This window comes from Phocoena phocoena, chromosome 10, assembly GCF_963924675.1.
Source record: "Phocoena phocoena chromosome 10, mPhoPho1.1, whole genome shotgun sequence".
NCBI lineage: Eukaryota > Metazoa > Chordata > Mammalia > Artiodactyla > Phocoenidae > Phocoena > Phocoena phocoena.
Genome location: NC_089228.1, coordinates 17,338,969 through 17,365,457, shown reverse-complemented (window position 1 = coordinate 17,365,457; position 26,489 = coordinate 17,338,969). Strand labels below are relative to the sequence as shown.

At 43.9% G+C, this 26,489-nt stretch overlaps 1 protein-coding gene across 2 annotated transcripts in view; it reads right to left on the bottom strand.

The window, feature by feature from the left end:
• Nucleotides 1–26,489, bottom strand: part of PDZRN3 (PDZ domain containing ring finger 3) — a 247,419-nt gene that overhangs the window by 80,404 nt on the left and 140,526 nt on the right. The window contains exon 1 of one of the 2 annotated variants that reach the window (XM_065884737.1): nt 20,921–20,998. The exons of the other annotated variant lie outside the window; for it this stretch is intronic. Within the exon in view, the coding sequence (XP_065740809.1) occupies nt 20,921–20,998 (78 nt within the window). Of the gene's footprint in view, nt 1–20,920; nt 20,999–26,489 lie in introns of those variants that run through there. 2 annotated transcript variants of the gene reach the window in all.

The following is a 26,489-nucleotide window of genomic DNA, read 5'->3' as shown; positions in this document are numbered from 1 at the left end:
TCGTGGTATCACAGTGATACCTTCCCCACTGGTGGTGGACACATTAAGGTCAGATGGTGAGACTTGCCTAGAGCTGGCAAATATTCCCTTCACCCTGATAGCAGAGCATCTTTCATTTTAGCGTTGTTCCTCCTAACAAAGTCCTCAGTGAATAGGCCTGTATTATTCTTCTAAGATACAATCAAGGTTTACATTTATGGTTGAATAAAATTTTGACCCAAGTAAAACAAAATAATGCCTATTGGTAAAAAATATAATCATATTTCTAGATATATGTGCCTTAATTGCTGCTAACATTTTATTATTTATTCATTCATTCATTCATTCTTGGCTGCACTGGGTCTTCATTGCTGTGCGAGGGCTTTCTCCAGTTGTGGCAAGTGGGGGCCACTCCTCGCCGCGGTGCGTGGGCCCTTCACCGCGGTGGCCTCTCCTGTTGCGGAGCGTGGGCTCCAGGGCACAGGCTCAGCAGCTGTGCTGTACAGGCCTAGCTGCTCCACGGCATGTGGGATCTTCCCCAATCAGGGCTCGAACCCGTGTCCCCTGCACTGGCAGGCGGACTCTCAACCACTGCGCCACCAGGGAACCCCAATTACTGCTAACGTTTTAAATAAATGATCATATTTTCAAATGGGAAGCAAATGACTTTCATCATTTCTTCTGGAATAATACTGATAAATAGTAAAGAGACACAGGCCTCGAACCGAAGTAACAGTTTCATGTATAATGGAAGTTAAGACAAAGGATATCCACTTATCCATCCTTCGATAGGTTAGGTCCACTGCTTTAAAGACAGCTATGATCGCTACACCACCACCTAGCAAGATGTAACGTTTAGACACAGAGATGAATAATATAACAAAGGACTTAATTTCTATGCTATGAATTCCTTTTATTGATTTTGAGAAGATGGTCTCCCCACACGAAGTGGGAAAATTAAAAAGGAAATAATGGTACTTATATTGATATATTAACATTTAAATTATAGAAATCCCAACAGTACACTAAAACACAAAGTTTATTTTGGAGAAGTCTCTGCGGAGGGCGGTGGTGAGCAGAAGTTGCGGCTTTAGCGCACATGCCGAGAACCATCCAGGCTCAGGAACAGAGAAATGGTGTTGGTGAACAAATGGTACCTGTTGGTGAAGAACGGCCCCCATGTGGGCTTGTCTGGCTCTAGCTGGAAACAATTCAGGGATGCTGGGGGCAGCCACGCTGCTAGGGTGCCTGCTGCTCCCACGCGACCCCTTGGGCTTCTGCTGACCGCTTCTTCCACATCAAGCCCCCCGTCTTGTGGGCACTGTTTCCCATCACCCCACCAACCCAGTGCCTGCTACGCCAGGTACATGAAAGGGCAGAGTCAGCAGAAATTCTGCTGTGGAAACTGGAGAGGCATTCAGGTGCAGAGACCTGGCGTTTGGATACCAACGGGGAAAACCATGCCCTGCCCTTGCTTTTCATCCCTTTTCTTGGTTAAGGACCCTGAACGCAGCGGAGCCTCCAAATGTGGCCCTCATCAACTGGCTGAGGTTTCCCTTGGGGTGCTTCGCTTTCTCCATCAACATGATCAGAAAACAGGAGGCACCAGGGCGGTCCTAGCGAGTGGATTCACCCCTGTGTCCAGCAGGTGCCCATAATAGCTGTCAACTGACTGCTCCCAAATCAGAGGCCAACACAGCTCCTTCAGAGACTGGCCACATCTGAGTGTTAGTTTCTTTCACTGCTTTGAAAAAATGCAAATGAGTTTATCTTACAGGGTCAGGTAACTGCCTGTCCTCTGTCTCACCACAGATATTTCTGAATCTTGTCTCCATTTAAAGTAATTTGCGTCCAACTTTTGTGCATATCTGAGGTTTCAATGGCAATCTAGGAGGTACCGGACACCTATTGTATACTAAGCACAGGGCTAGGAACCTTAGCTACCTGTTGTCACTTAGCCCTCAAAATAACTTTATGAGTTAAGCATTCTCTTTTATTCCAGCGTCATCGACGAGGAACCCAGGACCCAGAGCAGTTAGGCAACTTGCCCAAGGTCACCCTGCTGGGATGTGGTAATCAAAAGTCACATCCAGATGTCTGCCTGTGCAGTCCACACCCGCCTTTTCCACTGGAGCTCACTGCGTCTCCCATTTCAAGTGAAGAAAGGTAGATGACAAGGTTTACGGGAGATGGGAAAACCTCTTACTGTTAGAATTCTCATACATACAGCGTAGGGTTTTTGTTGCGGTGCTTTTATGTGACAGAAAGTTTGCTGGTTTTGAGAATTAACAGCCAAAGAATCCTGTGACTGAAAAAATAGCAATTGGTGAGAGAATGACGATTGGGACCATAACGACCGACGCTAACATTCGCTCTGGTGAGCCTGAGTGCCTGAGTTATGAGTTGTGTCCTCTATGGAAAGGAGCTTTTTTTTTTTTTTTGGCCGGTCGGCATGCGAGATCTTAGTTCCCCAACCAGGGGATCGAACCCATGCCCCCTGCAGTGGAAGCATGGAGTCTTAACCACTGGACCGCCAGGGAAGTCCCCAGGAAGGAGCTTTCTTTTCCACCATGACGGCTGAAGATCACCACAGACCCGATCGGCAAGCCAACTAGCCCCTCACCTGTCGGTATCATTAAGACCAAAATAAATGGGACCAACATTCCGAAGCCTCAACTTCTGGTTTATCTTGACAATCCGCTGGAAACTACAGGTTTCGTACGAATTAAGAAATTTTTAAATTCTCCTCTGGGAGCATATTAGATTTCTAGCTACTGTAGCGCGATCATTTTCTTTATTTACGATGCCACACTTTCTAAATGAAGAGTTCTAGCATTGAATGTGATGTGAGCGCACTCTTAGTAAGCTTCTGTAATCAACCAAGAACAAAGAAACAAATTAACAAGGCTTATTTTCAGCCAGTTAGTGAATTCAGCACAGCTCCTCTATGGATTAGGCATGAACACAGGGATTCATGTTACGTTTACTATTACTTATTATAATTTGTGTCAAATGGGTCTCAAAATGAGTAAACCAACACACACTAGCACTGGGTCTCATCCAATCATGTTAGGAAATGGTTGAAAATCTAAACCCTATGATATTTTAGTGAAAACAGCCAGCCTTGAAAAGAGCTAACCATTTCATCAGGCCTATGTTACATGTGTAAGTTTTAATTTCTAGTATCTCACACCCATTCTTAGCCAACTTTGCAGATAATTCAGGAAGCTATATAAACTTAGGATAAGTAGTATGCATTTGGAGGCCTCAGAAATATTATAATAAATCCTTTGGACACTAGCTTCCCTACCCCACCCGCCCCGTTAAGCAAATAAACACCAGTAAGATCTGTGTTAGTGGAACTCATCTCACGAACATATGAAGTGTTGATTACAGCAAATGTGCTTCTGTTAAGAATAGGAGGCTTTCTTCATTCATCTGTTTAGAGACACTGTCTCCCCACCAGCACCCTGCAGGCATCAAGTTTTCATGATAATCTGAGAAAGAAACCCCAAACTTTTCACCTAGACTATGGGTTTGCTCTTTCATAGAGAGATGTGGGAGACAGCATTAAGTTATCCGGATGGTTCCGTAGCCAGGGGCTGTATCCTACCACAGTCACATCACACATGTGTGAAAGAGTACATGTCACAGCAACTGCCGAGTCACCCACAGCCCGAGGTTCCCCAAGGACAGGGGTTCAGCCGTGGGGCGGCCAGAGAAAGAGCCATGATTCACGCTGGCAGGGCCAGGGCCTGGACACAGTTGTCTTTAATTGCCTGGCTGTCATCTCTGAGATACTCCTGGGTGACACCGTGGCCAGAGTAATGAAGAAAATAAATACACAGCATCCCATATATTCCGGGGTCCTGAAATGCTCTACTTATTTGCTCAATATTCATTAACGATGAAAACTAAAATCTAGACTTCGTCTTTCATGTTTCACATCGATACCATCTATCATCTTTTGCTCCAGCGTAATTTGGGGTGTGCGTTCTTTCAATTATATAAAAAGCAAGGTGTCAAACAGATTATGCATTTGAAACAATGCTTTCTTTGTCCTTCCATTTTTTATTGTGCAGGCCTGTAGTTGGAAGGCTCAGAAAAACCTGAATGGTAAATTTGGTCTAGAGGTGTAAAAATTACAATTTTATCATTAAAGTGTTCTAGGGCTTGTGAACCTTTAAAGAGAACCTGATTCCATTATAAGTTGTAGACGTTTTCTTCCTATTGCATAATGTAGCAAGAAGTCTAGCATTTAAGTTTGGGTACAAGGGCATGTCGAGGGAAAACCAAGCCCTTTGATCCCTCTGCATGGGCCGCTGGGGGCTGGCCCCATTCTCTCAATTAACTACAGCAATGGCGGCAGCCGCGTACATATGAAGTGGCCACCACCAGATTACCAGGTCCCACGCTGAGCACTTTGCTCACATTATCACATTTCTCAACATCCTTTTTCCATAAGCAATACTGGTCACACTTTTACAAATGAGAATACAAAGTTTAGAGGGCTAAGTATTACGTCCAAAGTCGGGATTCACACCAGGTCTGTCTTGCTTCCAAGCTTGTGCGCTTACCCACCAAAATATTCCACCATGTTTAGGTGCTCTGCTTGCTCTGTGACTACTCACTGTCGAGACTACCAAGGATGGAAAGGAAAAGGCAAAGAAAGATGCGAGGATAAACTTTTAGGCTTGCAAGAAAGGTCTGCAGACACTGCGAGGAGAGAAGGCAAGCCGCCAAAAGAAGTGGTCCTCTTATGGGGAGGGGGTGGGGGTTGGCAGAATCCCTGCTCTCTTGGGGTTCACTGCACTGTGACCTCAAGCAGGGCCCGTCCTTACTCTATCAGACTTGGGAAGGAAGGTCTAGCAAAATCAAGAAGCAGGCAGCTGAGACCCTCAGACGGAAGAGGCTGATCCTAGGACAGTATTTGGGAGCTACGTGGTTGCTCAGTGTCAAGACGACCCAGGATGCTAGGAGCATGGGAAGCCGTTTTATCATTCGCGTGATACCACTCATTCCAGCTGTTCCTCATTCCCTGGAAACTTTATATACAGATATTTACTCTAAGAGGATTTATAACTTAGAAAAAGGTGTCTCTTTTAAAAAATCTAGAACCAGACTCTGCTCTGCTAGGTTTCTGGATGCCCCTGATCACATCTTTCAGTGGCTAAGTTGTTTCCAGGCTGATTACCTGTACTGTAATGAGTTTAATTATATTGGAAGAGAGTATGCATCCTCTCTTTCCCCCACTAGAATAGAAGCGCTCCCTGGAAGAGTTGGTGTCTTATCCACTGCTTTACCCCCAGAGCCTAGCCTGGTGCCTGGTATATGCTGAGCACTCGCTAAGTATTTGATGAAGGATGATGTGTACTTTCTTTTGTGTTTTTTAGTGTTTGCATCTTGACTCTCAGCCTCTCCCCTTTTTTGTGTATTTCCCTTCCTTCACCTCAGATCAATCATCCCCTTCCTAAAACAAACCGCCTTCCTTAGGCATGGTGGCAGAAGATGTGGACCGAACATCCACCAAGTTGCTTGTTTCCAGGCTGCAAAATGCAAGGAGGACATTTGGAAAACAAAACCCCAAATGAAACAAAATATCCCTTTCTCATTTTTCAAGGAAAACCTCTGAAGGGGCCGGAGTTGATGAACAAGACCCCATTACAAGGATGAAGCCAACTGCTGAGGATCAGAACACGGCTACTGGGAACTCACAATTATTGTCACACATTATTTGTCTTTAGTGCCAGAGAAACAATTTTCCTTTAGCAATATCTCTGTCCCAGTAAAATTAAGAAAGTGCAGGATCCAAATTCCCCCCAAAGGAGTCAGCTTAAAAAAATTTACTAGCTCTACTGCCACAGGGATTTATGGTTTCTTTTTTAATAGTTGCAGTCTGATATACCTGTTTCTTGGGTCACAAGGTAGATTCATTTATCTTTCTTTTGAACATTTCAAGCAAATTCCGGCCCTGTAAATTGACTGAATTTTTACATCAAGGAATACATTATAGAACGGGGTTGGAGTACGTCTCCAAAACAGGAAGACCTTAAAATAAAAACAGATACTGAAGTCTGTATTTTCCTGATTGTCAGTCAAGCTAATTATGCTCTACTCTAAAGCTCTATCAGGCAAGAAAGGAAAAGGCAATTGGGGGCTCTTTCCTCGCCTAGCCTGATGTCTGGGAATATAACACCAGTTTATTCACAGCAGGAGGCTGCTGTAATTGGCAGCTCCGCTTTCCCCGACTAGAGGGTAATTCTCTCGCGAAGAAAACACACTGTTAACAAGATTTTACAAATTTGACATATGGTATCCTATCTGAAATGACCAACAAAAGTTCCTTCTCTCCCCAAGCAAACAGTTATCTCTGGTTAGGACTACAAGACAGTGCGATAAAAGTAGGTAAAGGCCCCTGGAGTTCTTTTAGGGGGCCGGTAAATCTCTGATCATAAAAAAAAAAAAGCCAATTAATAACGAAAGGTAAGATACTCAGGGCAGCTGGGTCTCTGAGAGGTGGATGAAATGACAGTAAAAACCTCACCTGGAACACTGGGCTACATTCCCGGTGTTCCATCATCCCTAAAGCATTTAAGGCGAGGATTTGGACCCAGACAGAATCCTTCGTGAGTCTATCAAGGTGGGGCTGGGTGTGGGGAGTCCACTGTGGGAGTGAAAGCAGGAACCCTAAGAGATGCACTGGACCTAGAGACGGTCCTGGGCTTACCTTTATCCCCACCCTAAACATACAGAAACACTAGAACGAATTTTTAGGGAGGGACAAATTGCTTTGATGTGACTCCAAAAACTTCATCACAACAATTCTTGTTTAAAACCATAAACCCCCAGTGAGATCTCTGCATTCTCCTTTAACTAACAAAGGAATGGAAGAAAGAATATTCCAGTAGGTAAAATACTAGGCAGAAATACAGAGAGAGTTTCCAGGAAAAGAGGAACAAGGAATTTTCCCTTTCCTCCTGCACATGTTAAGTGACGCATCGTTTCATTCGTTCTTGCCAGGATGCTGGGTAGATTCCAAAGAGAGGAAAAAATGGGTCCCCAAGAAGTTATCCTGGATTCGCTAAGATACCCACAGTTTAGCGCCTACGGCCCGAGTGCAGGGACCGACTCTCGCCAGTCGCCATCTGATGTTCCATGTGACCCCCAGTGCAGAGACGGTGCTCAGAATGCAGATCCATTTGAAGGTTGGTGATCTCAAGGGGGTTACACAAAGGGATTAATTAGCCACTTCCAAGCACCAGGTACTCGGAGTAAAGACACAGAGTCAGGTCAAGTCCTAATTTTCATGGGGAATTAAACTGACTTCTCTCACCTCCTGGTGACACACAATTGACAATCAACTGGAATCTGCCCAGGTGAAGGAAGGAAGGACGGCAGAGCCCCTTTTTGGTTTCTATGCACCCAATGGCACACACACTCCAAATACTCCAGGAACAATATCTGTTTCTCCACTGAGATCATTTGCTCATTCGTTGTACCTGCCCTTTTCCTCTTTCCTTTCTTGACGTTCTCCAGTGGTGAACGCCAGTAGCACCTGAACTATTTTTAAGTGGTACAAGGACAGTCCTTGAATTAACACTGAATCACGTAACAAGACAGTTTTGCTTTCTCCAAAGTCTTTCCTCCAGAGTGTGAAAAAGTGAGAGTCTCAGTCTGCTACTGATACATCTTGCATCCCGCTAATATCTGCTGATCTCACAGGGAGGTAAGAACATCAGAGTGTCTAAGAGCTAGCAGAACCCAGCTAGCACCTAATCATGGGCTGTTTTCATTGTATTCATTTTTATGGCTACTCCTTCTCTTATGACAACCATGACTGATTTTCCATTTCTAGATGTTAGAGAAAAGTTTCATTTAAAATATAATATCTCAAACCAAGTGAAATAAGCCAGTCAAAAAAAGACCAACACTGTATGATTCCACTTATATGAGGCATCTAAAGTAGTCAGATTCGTAGAAATAAAACGTAGTATGGTGGTTGCCAAGGGCTGGGGCAAGGAGGGAATGGGGAGTGGTCTAGCGGGTACAGAGTTTTAGTTTTGCAAGATGAAAAAGTTCTGGAGATTGGTTTTAGAACGATGCGAATATACTTAACACTACTGAACCGTGCTCTCAAAAAAGGTAGAGAAAGATGTGCCTACAGAAGACAGACGTAACATTGCTGGTTCTGAACATGGAAGAAGGGGCCACGGGCCAAGGGAAGCAAGTAGGCAGGCTCTAGAAGCAGGAAAAGGCAAGGAAACAGATTCTCCTCTAGAGCCTCCAGAAAGGAATGCAGCCCTGCCAACACGTTGATTATACTCCAGAAAGACATATTTTAGACTTCTGCCTTCCAGAACGGTAAGATAATAAACCTGTGCTAAGTGCCCCTTCTCCTCCCCTCACCCTGAAAAATATAGTTACTCAATGTTTTTTCTTAGAGTCAGAACACATTTGGAAATGATGGTGATGAGGTACGTGTCTAGGGGAAAATGGTGGTGTTTGGTGAACACATACCCCGTCTTCTGGGCTGTAAAGGGCAAACCAAGTTTTCCAAGATTTATTATACATAAGAGGCATCAGGGGAGAGGAACCAAGATGGCGGAGTAGAAGGACGTGCTCTCCCTCCCTCTTGCGAGAACACCAGAATCACAACTAGCTGCTGGACAATTACTGACAGGAAGACACTGGAACTCACCAAAAACGATACCCCACATCCAAAGGCAAAGGAGAAGCCACAATGAGACAGTAGGAGGGGCAGGGTCACAGTAAAATCACATCCCATAACTGGTGGGTGGGTGACTCACAGACTGGCGAACACTCATACCACAGAAGTCCACCCACTGCAGTGAAGGTTCTGAGCCCCACGTCAGGCTTCCCTACCTGGGGGTCTGGCAACGGGAGGAGGAATTCCTAGAGAATCAGACTTTGAAGGCTAGTGGGATTTGATTGCAGGACTTAGACAGGACTGGGGGAAACAGAGACTCCACTCTTGGAGGGCACACACAAAGCAGTGTGCTCATCGGGACCCAGGGGAAGGAGCGGTGACCCCAGGGAAGACTGAACCAGACCTACCTGCTAGTGTTGGAGGGTCTCCTGCAGAGGCGGGGGGTGGCTGTGGCTCACCGTGGGGACAAGAACACCGGCAGCAGAAGCTCTGGGAAGTACTCCTTGGTGCGAGCCCTCCTAGAGTCTGCCATTAGCCTCACGGAAGAGCCCCGCTAGGCTCCAGTGTTGGGGTGCCTCAGGCCAAACAACCAACAGGGAGGGAACCCAGCCGCACCCATCAGCAGACAAGCGGATTAAAGGTTTACCAAGCTCGGCCCACCAGAGCAACAGTCAGCTCTACCCACCACGAGTCCTCCCATCAAGCCTCTTAGAGGGCCTCATCCAGCAGAGGGCACAGAGCAGAAGCAAGAAGAACTACAATCCTGCAGCCTGTGGAACAAAAACCACATTCACAGAAAGACAAGATGAAAAGGCAGAGGACTATGTACCAGATGAAGGAACAAGATAAAACCCCAAAAAAACAACTAAATGAAGTGGAGATAGGCAACCTTCCAGGAAAAGAATTCAGAATAATGATAGTGAAGATGATCCAGGACCTCAGAAAAAGAATGGAGGCAAAGATCAAGAAGATGCAAGAAATGTTTAACAAAGACCTAGAAGAATTAAAGAACAAACAGACAGAGATGAACACTACAATAACTGAAATGAAAACTACACTAGAAGGAATCAATAGCAGAATAACTGAGGCAGAAGAACGGATAAGTGACCTGGAAGACAGAATGGTGGAATTCACTGCCACAAAACAGAGTAAAGAAAAAAGAATGGAAAGAAATGAAGACAGCCTAAGAGACGTCTCGGACAACATTAAACGTAACAACATTTGCATTATAGGGGTCCCAGAAGGAGAAGAGAGAGAGAAAGGACCCGAGAAAATATTTGAAGAGATTATAGTCGAAGACTTCCCTAACGTGGGAAAGGATAGCCACCCAAGTCCAGGAAGCGCAGCGAGTCCCATACAGGATAAACCCAAGGACAAATACACCAAGACACACAGTAATCAAATTGGCAAAAATTAAAGACAAAGAAAAATTATTGAAAGCAGCAAGGGAAAAATGACAAATAACATACAAGGAAACTCCCATAAGGTTAACAGCTGATTTCTCAGCAGAAACTCTACAAGCCAGAAGGGAGTGGCATGATATACTTAACGTGATGAAAGGGAAGAACCTACAACCAAGATTACTCTACCCAGCAAGGATCTCATTCAGATTCCACGGAGAAATCAAAAGCTTTACAGACAAACAAAAGCTAAGAGAATTCAGCACCACCAAACCAGCTCTGAAACAAATGCTAAAGGAATTTCTCTAAGTGGGAAACACAAGAGAAGAAAAGGATCTACAAAAACAAACCCAAAACAATTAAGAAAATGGTCATAGGAACATACATCTCGATAATTACCTTAAATGGGAATGGATTAAATGCTCCAACCAAAAGACACAGGCTTGCTGAATGGATTTAAAAAGAAGACCCATCTATATGCTGTCTACAAGAGACCCACTTCAGACCTAGGGACACATACAGACTGAGAGTGAGGGGATGGAAAAAGATATTCCATGCAAATGGAAATCAAAAGAAAGCTGGAGTAGCTATACTCATATCAGATAAAATAGACTTTAAAATAAAGAATGTTACAAGAGACAAGGAAGGACACTGCATAATGATCAAGGGATCAATCCAAGAAGAAGATATAACAATTATAAATATACATGCACCCAACATATGAGCACCTCAATACATAAGGCAACGGCTAACAGCTATAAAAGAGGAAATCGACAGTAACACAATAAGAGTGGGGGACTTTAACACCTCACTTACACCAATGCACAGATCATCCATAATGAAAATAAATAAGGAAACAGAAGCTTTAAATGACACAACAGACCAGATAGATTTAATTGATATTTATGGGACATTCCATCCAAAAACAGCAGATTACACTTTCTTCTCAAGTGCACACGGAACATTCCCCAGGAGAGATCACATCTTGGGTCACAAATCAAGCCTCAGTAAATTTAAGAAAATTGAAATCATATCAAGCATCTTTTCTGACCACAACGCTATGAGATTAGAAATGAATTACAGGGAAAAAAACATAAGAAACATAAACACATGGAGGCTAAACAATACGTTACTAAATAACCAAGAGATCACTGAAGAAATCAAAGAGGAAGTCAAAAATACCTAGAGACAAATGACAATGAAAACACGATGATCCAAAACCTATGGGATGGGCTTCCCTGGTGGCACAGTGGTTGAGAGTCCGCCTGCCGATGCAGGGGACATGGGTTCGTGCCCCGGTCCAGGAAGATCCCACATGCCGCAGAGCGGCTGGGCCCGTGAGCCATGGCCACTGAGCCTGCGCATCCAGAGCCTGTGCTCTGCAGCGAGAGAGGCCACAACAGTGAGAGGCCCCTGTACCGCAAAACAAAAAAAAACAAAAAAACCTATGGGATGCAGCAAAAGCAGTTCTAAAACGGAAGTTTATAGCTATACAAGCCTACCTCAAGAAACAAGAAAAATCTCAAGTAAACAATCTAACCTTACACCTAAAGGAACTAGAGAAAGAAGAGCAAACAAAACCCAAAGTTGGCAGAAGGAAAGAAATCATAAAGATCAGAGGAGAAGTAAATGAAATAGAAACAATGAAAACAATAGCAAAGATCAATAAAACTAAAAGCTGGTTCTTTGAGAAGATAAACAAAACTGATAAACCATTAGGCAGACTCATCAAGAAAAAGAGAGCGAGGACTCAAATCAATAAAATTAGAAACGAAAAAGGAGAAGTTACAACAGACACTGAAGAAATACAAAGCATCCTAAGAGACTACTACAAGCAACTCTACGCCAATAAAACGGACAACCTGGAAGAAATGCACAAATTCTTAGAAAAGTATAACCTTCTAAGACTGAACCACGACGAAACAGAAAATATGAACAGACCAATCACAAGTAATGAAATTGAAACTGTGATTAAAAATCTTCCAACAAACAAAAGTCCAGGGCCACATGGCTTCACAGGTGAATTCTATCAAACATTTAGAGAAGAGCTAACACCCATCCTTCTCAAACTCTTCCAAACAATCGCAGAGGAAGGAACACTCCCAAATTCATTCTATGAGGCCACCATCACCCTCATACCAAAACCAGAGAAAGGTACTACAAAAAACGAAAATTACAGACCAATATCACTGATGAATATAGATGCAAAAATCCTCAACAAAATACTGGCGAACAGAATCTAACAACACATTAAAAGGAGCATACACCATGATCGAGTGGGATTTATCGCAGGGAGGCAAGGATTCTTCAGTATACACAAATGAATCAATGTGATACACCATATTAACAAACTGAAGAATAAAAACCATATTATCTTCTCAAGAAATGCAGGAAAAGCTTTTGACAAAATTCAATACCCATTTATGATAAAAACTCTCCATAAAGTGGGCATAGAGGGAACCTACCTCAACGTAATAAAGGCCATATACAACAAACCCACAGCAAACATCATTCTCAATGGTGAAAAACTGAAAGCATTTCTTCTAAGTTCAGGAACGAGACAAGGATTTCCACTCTCACCACTATTATTCAACATAGTTTTGGAAGCCCTAGCCATGGCAATCAGAGAAGAAAAAGAAATAAAAGGAATACAAATTGGAAAAGAAGAAGTAAAACTGTCACTGTTTGCAGATGGTATGATACTATACATAGAGAATCCTAAAGATGCCACCAGAAAACTACTAGAGCTAATCAATGAATTTGGTAAAGTAGCAGGATACACAATTAATGCACAGAAATCTCTTACATTCCTATACACTAATGATGAAAAATCTGAAAGAGAAAGTATGGAAACACTCCCATTTACCACTGCAACAAAAAGAATAAAATACCTAGGCGTAAACCTACCTGGGGAAACAAAAGACCTGTATGCAGAAAACTATAATAAGACACTGATGAAAGAAATTAAAGATGATACCAACAGATGGAGAGATATACCACGTTCTTGAATTGGAAGAATCAATATTGTGAAAATGACTACACTACGCGAAGCAATCTACAGGTTCAGTGCAATCCCTATCAAATTACCAATGGCATTTTTTATGGAACTAGAACAAATCATCTTAAAATTTGTATGGAGACACAAAAGACCCCGAATAGCCAAAGCAGTCTTGAGCGAAAGAAACGGAGCTGGAGGAATCAGACTCCCTGACTTCAGACTATACTACAAAGCTACAGTAATCAAGACAATATGGTACTGGCACAAAAACAGAAACATAGATCAATGGAACAAGTTAGAAAGCCCAAAGATAAACCCACGCACCTATGGTCAACTAATCTATGACAAAGGAGGCAAGGCTATACAATGGCGAAAAGACAGTCTGTTCAATAAGTGGCTGGGAAAACTGGACAGCTACATGTAAAAGAATGAAATTAGAACACTCCCTAACACTACACACAAAAATAAACTCAAAATGGGTTAGAGATCTAAATGTAACACCAGACACTATAAAACTCTTAGAGGAAAACATAAGAAGAACACTCCTTGACATAAATCACAGCAAGATCTTGCTTGATCCACCTCCTAGAGTAATGGAAATAAAAACAAGAACAAACGGAACCTAATGAAACTTCAAAGCTTTTGCACAGCAAAGGAAACCATAAACAAGACGAAAAGACAACCCTCAGAATGGGAGAAAATATTTGCAAACGGATCAGTGGACAAAGGATTAATCTCCACAATTTATAAACAGCTCATGCAGCTCAATATTAAAGAAACAAACAACCCAATCCAAAAATGGGCAGAAGACCTAAATAGACATTTCTCCAAAGAAGACAGACAGATGGCCAAGAAGCACATGAAAAGCTGCTCGACATCACTAATTATTAGGGAAATGCAAATCAAACTACAAGGAGGTATCACCTCACACCAGTTAGAATGGGCATCATCAGAAAATCTACAAACAACAAATGCTTGAGAGGGTGTGGAGGAAAGGGAACCCTCTCGCGCTGTTGGTGGGAATGTAAATTGATACAGCCACTGTGGAGAACAGTATGGAGGTTCCTTAAAAAAACTAAAAATAGAATTACCGTATGATCCAGCAATCCCACTACTGGGCATATACCCAGAGAAAACCATAATTCAAAAAGACACATGCACCCCAATGTTCACTGCAGAACTATTTACAGTAGCCAAGTCACGGAAGCACCCTAAATGCCCATGGACAGACGAATGGATAAAGGAGATGTCATACATATATACAATGGAATATTACTCAGCCGTAAAAAAAGAATGAAATTGAGTCATTTGTTGAGATGTGGATGGATATAGAGAGTGTCATACAGAGTGAAGTAAGTCAGAAAGAGAAAAACAAATATCGTATATTAACGCATATATGTGGAACCTAGAAAAACAGTACAGATGAACCGGTTTGCAGGGCAGAAGTTGAGACACAGATGTAGAGAACAAACCTATGGACACCAAGGGGGGAAAACCGTGGTGGGGTGGGGATGGTGGTGTGCTGAATTGGGCGACTGGGATTGACATGTATACACTGATGTGTATAAAACTAATAAGCAGCTGCAGTATAAAAAAACAGAACAAAAAAAAGACCCTCGGCCCCGCAGTGAAAGCGCCAAGTCCTAATCTCTGGACCACCAGGGAATTCCGTATAACCTCTCATTTATTTATGGCAAATCAAGGTTTTGTCTTTTTTTTCTTTATTTTCATTTTAAAAGTCCACTAAGTGTATACTCATCAAAGAAATCATTTCTGGAGTAATAAATGTTCTGAACAGCTAAAAATAAATAAATAAATACATAAATAAATAGGCATCAGGACCATCGGGATGGATTGAAAACAGGTGTCTATCATGCTTCACATACGACTCAACAACAGGCAGTAATCTCTAATTATTACAAGAGTCCCCTTCCCAAACTCTCCCATTGTGCTGACTGATGCAAATAGGAAGTTAAGTAGCTCTGCCAACGTACCAACTGTGTAAACTTGGACTCGTCACCTAATCTCATAGCCTCAGCTTGTGCAACAGTAAGATGGGATAATCGCCACTTCCCTCAAAAGAGCTATGAGAATCAAGTAGGAGGGTGCCTGTCAGCTTTTGGCTCAGGTCTGATTCGTATTATGATTATGATTACCAGGCATTATGATCCTACCAAATATCTATTTTCTTTCTGGAAAAAAAAAAAAGGGATTCAGCACTTTAATATAAATTAAGTCTGAGCAACTGCAGCCTTTCCATATTTTGAAGGCCCCATTATTTGCAGTCATGGTGACCCTGAATTCCTCCAACATGGCGGGGCAGGCGCGTTCTTGGGGATGGCTCTACCGTCTGGTCTGCTCTGCGTAAAATTCGCCAGTGCTGTTTGCTCGCTCACTGTGCAGGCGCAGTGAACGCAGGGGCCATCCAAAAGCTTTAGCCGTTTGATGTTTAAAGCCTGGCCTGAGTGCCAGGTTCCTCCACAACTGTCATTTATCAGCAACGCAATACCACAGGGATATGTATTCATCAAATGCTTATCGACTTACGCTGCAGGGTTTTTGGGTTTTTTTTTCCCCCTTTCGTAACATTAGAAAATACTGCTTCTGATTTCAATAGTTTTCTTTGCAGGATGGAAATAAAAAACAAAGTGCTATTACATGGTACCCATTTTCTGATTGGACGCATTGATTGAAGGTGAGCAGTTACTCATGGAAATATATTGGAGGCTTAAGGCAGGGCTCCTCAAGCCTAGCACTACTGACATCTTGGGATGGATAATTCTCTGTTGTAGCAGCTGTCCTGCACTTTATGGGATGTTTAGCAGCACGTTTTGCCTCTACCTACTAGGTGCCACTAGGACCACCCCCAGTTGTGACTACCAAAAACGTCTCCAGACATTAACAGATGTCCCCTGGTGGCAAAAAGCACCTGCCACTGAGAACCACTGCATCAGAGGATGGTATCAGTGCTGAGATTACTAACTGCAGCCGCTTGCTAAAAAAAAAAAAAAAAAAATTAAAATGTTTAACATTGGAAGATTCACAGTTATGGCTACCAGTTGTGAATAATTTAAAAGAAGCATTTTTATGTTTTTAACAGTGTCCATCCATCCAATAAATATAAATTAAATGTAATAATAAATGAAACGGCTTTGTAAACTGTAAAGTATGGTATTAATGATTATTAACATTATGCTCTGGGGTTATACAAAGGATAGGTTGCTCAAGGAACTAACTTTATTTTTCCCCCTGGCCGTGCCGTGGGCCTTGCGGGATCCTAGTTCCCGGACCAGGGATCGAACCCGTGCCCCCTGCAGTGGAAGCGCAGACTCCTAACCACTGGACTGTCAGGGAATTCCCACAAGGAACTAACTTTTTATTAAGCCCATGCTGTGTGCTAAGTACTTTGCTCTTACCATCTTATTTGAACTTCATCCTCTGATTTTCATGGATGAGGGAACATGATCGAGGTCATCAGCAGTACTAGGACCAAGGTCGCTCAGCTGATAAGAGGTGTTGGCAGAATCTGAATATAGGTCTGTAATTCTCTAAACTCATGTACTCCTATTCCACCCACTGCCTGCCATGTGCTGTGGATACCATTCTCAAATGGGAGAAAGATAACTCATACACTCTTTGACATGCTCTTCTAGAAACAATGGCATCTATATCTAGAGAAGGCAGCAGGGTTGGAGTGAAATCTACAACCTGGAGCTAAAGCCAGTTGAACTGGTTAACTTGGGCCTAAATTCAGGACCCAAGATCCACTGAACCAATCATCCAAACCAACTGCTCACAACCTGACATTTTGAGGATCAATTGTTAATACCTGCCATCCTTTTCTTCTCCCTTAAATACCCAGAAAATTCAGCTTTGATGGAAATATCTGGGAGAAATAAATTCCAAATTGCCCTAGATGACAAGAAGAATTTAGATTTGTAATTTTTTTAACTATAATAGGTGGAAATGCGTCCCCTAAAAAAGATTAGGGTGAAGTCTTAATCCCAAATCCCTAAGAATGTGACCTTATTTGGAAAGAGGGTCATTCCAGAGGTAATCAAGTTAAAATGAGGTCACTGGAGTGGGCCCTAATCCAGTATGACTGGTGTCCTGATAAAAAGGGGGAATTTGAACGAAGAGGGAAGATAATGTGAAGAGACACAGGGAGAACGCCTTGCAAAGCCAGAAGATTGGAGTGATGCTTTTACAAGCCAAGGAACGCCAAAGACTGTGGGCCAACCACCAGAAACCAGGAAGGGCCAAGGAAAGATTCCCCTACAGATGTCTCAGAGGGAGCACGGCCCTGCTAACACTTTGGTTTCTGACTGACAGCCTCCAGAACTTTGAGTCAATATATTTCTTTTTTTCACACTAAGTCTCTTTTTTTTTTTTTGCGGTACACGGGCCTCTCACTGTTGTGGCCTCTCCCGTTGCGGAGCACAGGCTCCGGACGCACAGGCCCAGTGGCCATGGCTCATGGGTCCAGCTGCTCCGCGGCATGTGGGATCCTCCCAGACCGGGGCACGAAGCCGTGTCCCCCGCATCGGCTGGTGGACTCTCAACCACTGCACCACCAGGGAAGCCCCAATATATTTCTTTTTTAAGTCACCCAGTTTGTGATTTAATGGGCAAAGGAAACAAGTGTTATGGCAGCCCTTGGAAACTTAATAGAGTATCTATGTTTCGCAAATTAATCCACTGGCAGTTTCGGGGAAATGCATATGGTGCGTTTTCAGGGGGGTTCTAGAATACTGTATTTGTATGAGTGTAGAGCAGACTGAGTTTCCTGGGGTGGCTTGTCACTGGGTTGTGCTGGCCATATGCACATGTTGGCTCACAGCCATGAAGCCACAGGGCCACTGTGCCAGCTGACAGCTGGGCCCCAGTCAGCCTTCGCCTCTGGTTTTGCTCTCAAGGAGACTGGGACTTCCTTGCTGTCTGTCACTGGCTGCTCGCCGCTTCCTGACCACTTCCATGCACACATTCAAGGTGCGTCTCTCCTAAGTCCCGTGCAAAACAGCCTCCTGGCTTTCGCCCCAAAGATCTCAAAGGTTTATACACATGAATTCTAAGGGATCTGTAAAAATCACATCTGAGAGTAAAATTTCTATTGTAAGACAGCTATATAAATAGGTTCAGAGAAAAAGGAAGACTATTTACAAAACACAGAAACACAAGGGGCATTCCTGTTGTATGTACACCCACCTGGAATGCGGACAAAAAATGGGGATAAGTTAGTGGGCTGCAGGGAAGAAAACAAAAACAAAAAAACTGTTCGCGAAATTTCTTGAAGTATAACGCTGATCTGCTGTCTTTAAGAGACGGCTGCAGAGAAAAATCTAGGTGGAAAGTTAAAAAGTGCCCATCTGGCAATAGGAAGCAATGCAGAAATCAACATAGCTCCTATGCAGTGGGCTAGGCTGGCGCTGCTATTGGATGATTTCAATTCTGCCTTTGTCAGAGCCGAGGGCAACGGCTTTGTTTATAGGTGTCCTTTCCTTCAAATCCGCCTGCAGGGACTCACCCATGTCATTTGTCAGGGGCTAAACAGCCCGAGGCCAAGAGTAGACATTTACTTACAGCATCTTCAGACTCTTTTTAAATAGGCCTTTGGGATTTTGCCACTGACCGCTCAGTAGCAGGAGGCCCTGGGATGCCCTGCCCTGGGTGTTTCTCTTAATTGACTAACCTTGATGGTGTTGTTCAAAACCGCTGTAACCCATGCGTGCCCTCAGTCTGAAGCTTCGAATGACCTTTCTCTGGCCCTCAACACATATGGCGGAGACAATGCAAACATCATTTGGAAGAGGAGTAAATTCAATAACTCAATTACAGCTGCACCAAAGCTCCATTTATCAAACTCGGACTACAGCACTCTGTCTCTCTTAGACCTCTGGTTTTCCATGGCCAGGCATTTGGGGAAAGTCACTAATCAATTTAGGAATGATTAAATTGGAATTTGTAACACTTTCCATTATTAAACCTTCAATCTTCATTACGGCAACTTAATGATTACATCATGGTGGGGAAAAACAAATTATGGGGAGCTGGCATCGTTCAGAAAGCTGGAGTAGCAAGTAAATTGTCAAAAACACCAAAAGTCTAATACACGTGGCTGTATAAGTGATGATTTGATGTGTTTAAGGCACACCTAATTGCTATTCGCTTTAGATAAAAAGTGAAACGTGACATACTAGGCCTTTACTACATTACTGCTCTTTTTATAAAGATTGAGTTGATTTACCTGGAGGGAATGGGTGGGAGCTGGGAAACTCATAAAATCCTACGCAAACTTGGATGTGTGAACAAAGAAAGGAAAAAACTTCTTCCTTTACTCCAGGAAGAAGGTCCAAAGATCCTTATCAGATCCTTAAAGAGTCGGTCTCTGTTTAGTAAGCGAGAGCATATTCTACAACTTCCCACTATTACTTTCTATGCCCTTTGTCCTCTTTTTCTCAAACTCCAGTATTAGCTTTTGGACCAAAAACTCTTGTAAAAGATTTTTTTCTCATTGTTTTAATGACCAATGTTTTGTGCAGGTTCTCTGCGAATTCTTCCGTTAGCCATATTGTGAAGGTTCTGGCAGCCAGCAAAGACTCAGCAGGGCTAGCCATCTGACTTTAGGTACTGACGTTCTGGTGGGTTCTAATTGTGTGCGGCCAAAAGAGAGAATGAAATCCAAAGAAGTGGGAGGATCATTCATGGCAAAGAATTGAAAAACCCCGGAAGTTGGAGATATACAGGCCCATTTGAACACTGCAGAAAGTTACAGGGTAGGTATTGACAATGATGATGATGATAAAGATGATACGTAATATTGAGAGTCTATCGGGAGTCCAATGACGTACTAAGCATTTTCATTAAAATTCAATATTCACTATAACCCTTGGAAGTAAGTATTGTTTTTCATTTTACAGAAGAAGAAATGGAGGCTCAGAGAAGTTAAGTAACTTGGCCGGTTGTGGTAGCCAAGGTCCCAACGGTCTGTGTGTGGTACTCACACGCTTGCAGTTCTCTCCCACTCACACTGCACCATGGCTGGTCTGTGTAACCAACAGAATGTGGCAAAAGTGGCTGGATGTCACTCCATGATTAGGGCATAGAAGATACTAAGGCTTCTGTCTTAGGCGTTCTCTCTTTCTCTTTCTTGGATTACCTGCTCTCAGGGAATCCGGCTAAAATGTCACAAACAGACGCATGGGGTAAAGAACTGAGGCTTCCTGCCAAGGGCCATGGCCATGAGCTCAGAGGTGGAACCTCCAGCCCCATCCAAGCCTCAGATGTCTGCTGCCCCCAATAACCTGCCTACAGCCTTGTGAGAGATGCTGAACCAGAGCTACTCAGAACCTAAGCCACGCCGGGCTCCTGACATCCACAAACTGTGTGACGGAACAAAGCTTGCTGTTTGAAGCTCCTAGCCAGTTCCACATCTACTAAAGCACTAGAGCTTGGATTCAAACCCAAGCCTGCCTGGCTGTCGAGTTCATGTCCTTTATCACGATGCTACCCTGTTTCCTTGGCGTTTCCGAAGCACTGCCGTACGCACCTAGTACCTCTTTTATGGGAAAACAAACTTTACTTCTGCTCCCCCTGCCACCTCACTAGGCGCTTTTAGGCATGGCTACAGTCTTCCCCAGCCTGCTGATCAGCCAAGAAAAAGGTCAAAGGTAACACAGCTTACCACCCAAACAGATGGGAGAAATCCCAGCGCTTATCAGGTGTGCCCCCTCTCGCTGGTTTTATCGGCTTTGGAAGTTTATTTTATACACGTGGGATTTCTAAGGCAGACTGCTATCCACGGTATTCAGTGGGAAAACAATCACATCTCATAATTAAACCTTATTTATGAAAAAAGACAGAGCAGATTAAACTCACCAAATACCATCTTCCACGATGGGGTTTACACATGAAGGTAAATTTACTCAATAATAAGGTCATCCTCATGTGTTCCATCTTCACTGGAAAATCGCCTACATTAAAACACTGCAGGCCCATAATTTCTTTGCAATCCAAACTTCATTGGTGGTGAGGGTGTAGAGCAAATGCTCTACACCCTCAAATTCGTGGCAACGGTGTACACTTTTAAGCTCAGAGAATACAGAGGCATTAAACAAAAGAGGGCCAGCGGGAGACCCATCCATTTCAAGCCCTGGGAGAGGTCCCTCTCGCCAAGTGAAGGGGGGAAAATGAGCCGTGCGGCATTAAGAAAGGAGCAAGCTGTGAAATGAACCAAGGGGTAGATGGTGTGGTTCATGACCCTGCAGCCTCATAACACAGTCCTTCAGCCACGGGGTCGCTAATGAAGGGCGATGCCTGGAAATTAATGGAGTGATGTGGGGTGTGAGGATGAAGATGGGAGCACGGCGATTTTTCCAGTCCTTTCTGCTCAGACTCAGGGCAGAATGGTTATTAAAGCTTCCAGCACTTTGATAAGTTAATATTTCACCATTATGTTATTAGAATGAGCAAACCAGGCATCAAGTATCCAAGCATCTTCTTTTTGAGACACTGAAGGGATCACGAGCTCTAGCAAGAAGAAAGAGAATAAAGACGTGCCCATCTGATTCCAAGCTCTGATGCTGTGATGAGGCAGCAGCCTTCCTCGTCTTTTGTTTTAATTCGAAAGGCCCCTTTAGCCAAGTGGCCCCTGTGATAATCGTCTACCGAGAGCTCACACCCTCGTCACATCCTTCCAAAGCCTCGCAAATGGATATTTATGGCAAATACAAAACACCAAGCGTGCTGACTTATGAAAGGTGATTTGTTCCATCTTGAATTGAGACCTGAAACCTTCCTACTTTCATGTGAGCTGTCATTTTTCTCCTACAAATGAAATGAATAATTCCTCCTCGTGGCAGTCAATTTCAAATTCATAGGGTTGCCCCGCCCCTGAACCCATTATATTTTGTTGCATAAAACCCGTCTCATAAAATAAACCTCTCAAAGTTGTAAATTAAAAAATAAACTTTCTTGAGAAAATGTCAGATGCAGGCCTGAGAGAAAGGCCAGAAAATCCGTTTAAAGGAATACTGCAGGGAATCTGTCCCCAGGAAACTGGGGGGAAACACTCTGGGTCTTCAGCCAGTTTGTAGTGAAATGAACCTTTACCTAGGGGTTGCGATATGCTTTTAGAGCCGACTGTAAGATGAGCTGTGCCTGCAGTGGCGGGAGATCAAAAAAAAACAAAATATGTACCAGAATATTAAAATAAAAGCCAGGGCGAGCAAACGGCAGAGGGGCCAACACAAGTGTTTGGTACCATCTCTGGGTATGCAAATAAAAAGTCACCAGAAATACTCCCCCCACATGCACGGTGGTTGCACTGAACTTATACAATGGAACCATATCATGACTGGTCAGGCTAGTACTCTTTCGGCAGCAAATCCTTAAGTCTGGAGAAGTTTTCCTAGGGTCTCTGGTCAACTTCCCATCTTTATGGTTTGGCAAGTGATTCGATGTAGTACTTAGAAATGCACAAACACCACGGTGGTAGTCAGCCTCCAAGATGGCCCCAACGACCCCTGCCTCCTGGTATGCACGGCCCTGTGTAGTCACCTCCTACATTGTGATGGAGCTGTTTTGTGTGCCTACCAGAATACAGTAGAAGCGATGGTATGTCACTTCCAAGACTGGGTTATAAAAGACACCGCCGTTTCCGTTTTGCTCACTCTCCCTCTTTCTCTCTCTTTTTGATCATTTGCTGTGAGCGAAGCCAGTTGGCAACTCCTGAGCAGCACTCTGGAGAAGCCCACATGCTGAGGAACCAAGGCCTCCTGCCCACAGCCAGTGAAGACCCGAGGAAGCCTTATCAACAGCCCTGTGAGTGAACCACCCTGGACACGGACCCTCCGTTGAGCCTTCAGATGACCACAGTGCAGGTGGATATCCTGACTGCAACCTCGCTAGAGACCCTGAACCAGAACCACTCCAGCTAAGTTTCCCCCAGATTCTTGACCCTCAGAAACTGTGACATAGTAAGTTTTTGGTTTTGGTTAAAGCACTAAATTTGGGGGCATTCTGTTTGTTACACAGCAATAGATAACTATTACAACCACCACTGACACCATGTGTTTACTGAGTTCTTATAATGTACCAGACAGAATGTGAAACGCTTTTCAGGAGCTATCTCAATAGTACATCACACCCTATTATGCAGGTCCCATTTTATTATTCCCAGGTGCACCTTATGGGATTGCAATGAGGATTAAGTGACATGTAAAGCACTTAGAACAGTGGCTGGCACATGGTAAGCACTAACTACATGTTAGCTATCAAGATTATTATTATTCCCATTAGACAGAGGAGGAAATCAAGGTCCAGCAAGAGAAAGTGCTTTGTTCTAGGCTGTACAGCTGAGAAGTAGCAAACATGAGTCTCTCTCATTCCAAGGCCCACATTCTCAACCCAGGAAGCTTACTCTAACAGAGCAGTCTTCAATAAACAAAACTCTATTCTCCACGTCTGTGAGTCTGTTTCTCTTTCGTAGATATGTTTATTTGTGTCATATTTTAGGTTCCACATATAAGTGATATCATATGGTATTTGTCTTTCTGACTTACTTCGCTTAGTATGATAATCTCTAGGTCCATCCATGTTGCAGCAAATGGCATAATTTCTTGCTCTTTTATGGCTGAGTAAATCACAGACATAGAGAACAGACTTGTGGTTGTCAAGGGGGAGGGAAGGATTGGGAGTTCGGGATTAGCAGATGCAAACTAGTATACATAGGATGGCTAAACAACAAGGTCCTACTGTATAGCACAGGGAACTATATTCAATATCCTGTGATAAACCATAACGGAAATGAATATGAAAAAGAAGATATATATGTATAATGGATCACTTTCTGTACAGCAGAAAGTAACACAACATTGTAAATCAACTATACTTCAGTAAAATTTAAAAAATAAAAGGGTACTGACTTTTAAAATAAAATAAAGTAAAAAAGCAGGCTAAAAGCAAAGGTAAATAATTCCTGGATTGTCTACGATCTTGGATTAACCCTGATCTTGGATTCTTTACATTAAAACCCCCTTCATGTGGGCTGCTGACTGAGCCAAGAGTAATTTCCTAATGCTCCAAAAGTATTCTCAAACATTAAAGAATAATGAAAGAAATGACTTATCAACAAAAGCCCATAACAAATCAAGGTTTTTATCTGGTGTAAAAATTTATCGAATATCAATGACATTTAGAGCACTGGCTAATGGGAATTAGCCATGGAATTGGCTAATTGCAGTGAGTGCATTGTGGTGAGTCACTAAATCATGGCTCTCTTTAATCAAAGCAGAGAGAGGTGTATGTGCATCACTCTGGCCACATCCTGAACCTCCAGAGAAACTGTAACCTAAGAGTTTCTGTTCCTGGGTTCGCCAGGAGCGGTAGGATTTTAAACAAAGAGAGGGCCAGCCCTCTGACCCAGATGGGTCAGTGCATTTTTCCTTCAGTGCATCCCAGGTGGGGTTATAATCTCTCTAAGATTAATAGGGATTAACAGAAACTGCCTACTGATATCGTTTCAAAATCACATGTTGACCAACATGTGATTTTGTCAGAATCGATTAATCGATGTATAGCTGTTATCCCCAGAGCAGAACCTTAGACTGTATATAATTCACCACTGAATGAACATCGGTTCACCATGGAGACTCATTTATCATCAGCATTTGTGCAACGGAAAGAGAAGAAATGTGGCCTGAATCCTATTCTACCTTCAAGAGTTCTCTGCCCCTTTGAGCTCAGGCAGCTTGAAAAAGACCCTGGCTTTTTCAGATCTCCTTTCTTTATGATACTATCATCGTCAATGAAAGTAACACAGCAACTTCAAATAAAACTGCCACTCAGAGCATCCACGCTCCTTCAGCCCTCAAGGAGGAGAAGCTAAATCCCTTCTGTTTACTGGTGTTTTCGACTTCGGAAGGGAACACTTAGCAGAACCCAGCCCCGAGCGAGAGCCTCTCTTTTGTGGAGGGGCTCCTTTGAGCCAGCATACACTTTCCCACAGTCAACCCAGTGAGTTCCCTTTCCACTGTTATTCCATTGCTGGGCTACATCCAACAACTCGCCGAGAACTCCAGGGGGGAAGTCATCCCCCAGCCTGCTATATGTAGCCCAGGGCAGGTACCTGGTGGAATTACTCAAACCCGAGATCCGTGTGTGGGCTCAGCCTGAGAAGTGGATCCCCCTTTGTGTGGCCGCCAGCGAGTGCTTGGAAACGGTCTCTGTGATGAGAGCTTGGACCAACAGGGCCAGCCCTTCCCTTCCCCTTCCTCGGCCAGCATCGCCAGATGGATGGAGTGACCCAAAGCAACCCTGTCTCCCCTCCTGCACCCTGCCAGGCTCCCGAGTCACTATGTGGTAAGCTCAACTCAATATTCACAAGTGTCGTGGGCTCTCACATATTCACTAAAAAACAAGAGCTGTGATTCAAACCTGGCTGTGCGGGGTGTTATTTGGCAAAGGGAGAGGGACAGACTGAACGGGATGGGGAGACGACGGGAGGAAGCGAAGGAAAATCAGGTTAGGTGCAAGGGAGAGTGTAGCGCATGGAACACAATTTCCAACAGAGATGCTGGCACCAGGTGTTCCAATAAACCCTGTTGTTTGTAATGGGATTTTATTGGGGGCAATCCAATTACGGAGACATTCAAACCACCATCCTCAGGGTAAGACCTGAGGCCAGGGACTCACTATTAATAACTCTATTAATACTTCTTCTCACCAGACAACACGTGTCTTCCCTTGGCCCTGGTGGCTGCCCGTCAGAGAGCGCCCTGATCCCAAAACCACTGGGCACGAAGGCCAGCCTAAGGTCTGGCAGGGCTGCAGCCACTGTGGTCAAAACTGTGGCCAACAGGCTCTGGAGTCTGAAAAGGTACAAGCCTCCCGGAGCTGAGCATCTGGGCAAGCCCTGCACGATCCGGTGTTTCTTACTGTCCTGCAGCCCACTGGACCCTCCCTGTCCTGCCTCTGTTGAAACGTGTCAGTTCAAGTTGCAGGAAAAGCAGGCTCAAGCCTCTGGTCCTCGGCACACACGGGGCTCTCTGCTCAGAAAGGCTTCCCAGCGTTGGCCGGATCTCTTTTTGTCTAGCTCTCCTCGAAACCATGCTGATGGCATACTCTCTATTCTTTCCAGGAACCTGCTTCAATTCAGCTTCTCAAGTCTGATTGGAAAGCTCTCCCCGGACCTTGTCCCCACCCTCTGACCCACGGTGCTGGCCTCTGTAAAGGCACTTCCTTCAGCGAGAAGGACGGTGATATTTCCACCTCTCTCCCCACGGCACTGTGTGCTCCTTCATAGGTGGGGCGGGGCGCTATGCCTTCCTTCATCTGCACCCCTGGCATCCAGCACAACCGGAAATGGATCAGCCTAAACAAGTGCTGTCCTACAGAAGGTCCTTGCTCCTAATTCAGGGTGTTTCTAGTGGCTGCTGGCCCTGGAGAC